Source organism: Dipodomys ordii, unplaced genomic scaffold, assembly GCF_000151885.1.
Source record: "Dipodomys ordii isolate 6190 unplaced genomic scaffold, Dord_2.0 Scaffold119, whole genome shotgun sequence".
NCBI classification, from domain to species: Eukaryota; Metazoa; Chordata; class Mammalia; order Rodentia; family Heteromyidae; genus Dipodomys; species Dipodomys ordii.
In genome coordinates this window covers 5,643,407-5,644,729 of record NW_012267335.1, presented here as the reverse complement: position 1 = coordinate 5,644,729, position 1,323 = coordinate 5,643,407, and the positions used below count along the sequence as shown (strand labels likewise).

Genomic DNA, 1,323 nt, shown 5'->3' with positions numbered 1-1,323 from the left:
GCTCAGACTGGGCTAAGGAGATGAGCTCTGCCAGTGGCAGCACAGCGCCCTTCCGGACAGCGCCATGAACCTGCGGCCCAAGCACGGATTCACCTCCTGACACTCTCTGTGCAGCCGCTGCGACCTCCTGACGCACCCCACGCACAGCCGCTGCGGCCTCCTGACGCACCCCACGCACAGCTGCTGCGGCCTCCTGACACTCTCCACGCACAGCTGCTGCGACCTCCTGACACTCTCCACGCACAGCTGCTGCAGCCTCCTGACACTCTCCACGCACAGCCGCTGCAGCCTCCTGACACTCTCCATGCACAGCCGCTGCGACCTCCTGACACACCCCACACACAGCTGCTGCGACCTCCTGACGCACCCCACGCACAGCTGCTGCGGCCTCCTGACGCACCCCACGCACAGCTGCTGCAGCCTCCTGACACTCTCCACGCACAGCTGCTGCGGCCTCCTGACGCACCCCACGCACAGCCGCTGCGGCCTCCTGACACTCTCCACGCACAGCTGCTGCGACCTCCTGACGCACCCCACGCACAGCTGCTAGGCTCCTTCTAGAATGAAAAGTCGCACTTTATCCTCCAAGGGCCTTTATATATTCTTGCCTGTTAAGGGCTTTTGTGCACAAGTTCTCCATTCTGCCAGTTTCACAGCTTTTTAAGTTTAAAATAACTGGAGCTTTCCTTTCATGGTAAGCAGAGTTACTGTGGAATTTTGCTGTCTTTAGCTGCATGTCAGAATCACCTAGCTCCAGGAATATAAGATACACATGCTACTAAAAGTATTTGTTTAAACCAAAAGGGAAACTTGCAGCATATACTTTTCAGTTCTAAGAAAGTAAGAACAGAGTTTGCTTACCTCACTCTCCCGTTAAAGACTTAAACACGGATGAGGTGTGGCTCCATGGAAGCCTGCCTAGTGTGTGCAAGGCCCTGGGTTCGGTGTTCAGTCCCTAGCAGAAGGCCCAGGGGTGTGTGTGTGTGTGATAACTGGGGATTGAACTCAGGACCTGGTACTGTCTCAAGGCTGGCACTTAGCACTTGAGTCACATCTCCATTGGAGATAAGAGTCTTAAGGACTTTCCTGCCTTGGCTGGCTTCATGCCCCCAGTCCTCAGACCTCAGCCTCCTGAGTGGCGAGGATCAGGTGTGAGCACCAGCGCCGGTTACACACACGCCTGAGTGTCGCAGTCTGTGCGTCCATCTCTGGAACACTGTCTTGGTCACTGCAGCGCTCACAACCTGCTCTGGGCCTGCGGTTTCTGGGGCCGGTGGAGAGCGTGGGGGCTCGTGCTGGGCGGCGTGGGCGTCCGTGCTGGGC

The 1,323-nt window shown here is 57.4% G+C and overlaps 1 protein-coding gene across 1 annotated transcript in view; it reads left to right on the top strand.

Annotated features, from left to right (window-relative positions):
- The first annotated feature begins 891 nt into the window (after positions 1-891).
- Positions 892-1,323, top strand: part of Noct (nocturnin) — a 5,332-nt gene continuing 4,900 nt past the window's right edge. The window contains exon 1 of the mRNA XM_013029510.1: positions 892-896. Coding sequence (XP_012884964.1) covers positions 892-896 — 5 coding nt within the window. The remainder of the gene's footprint in view (positions 897-1,323) is intronic.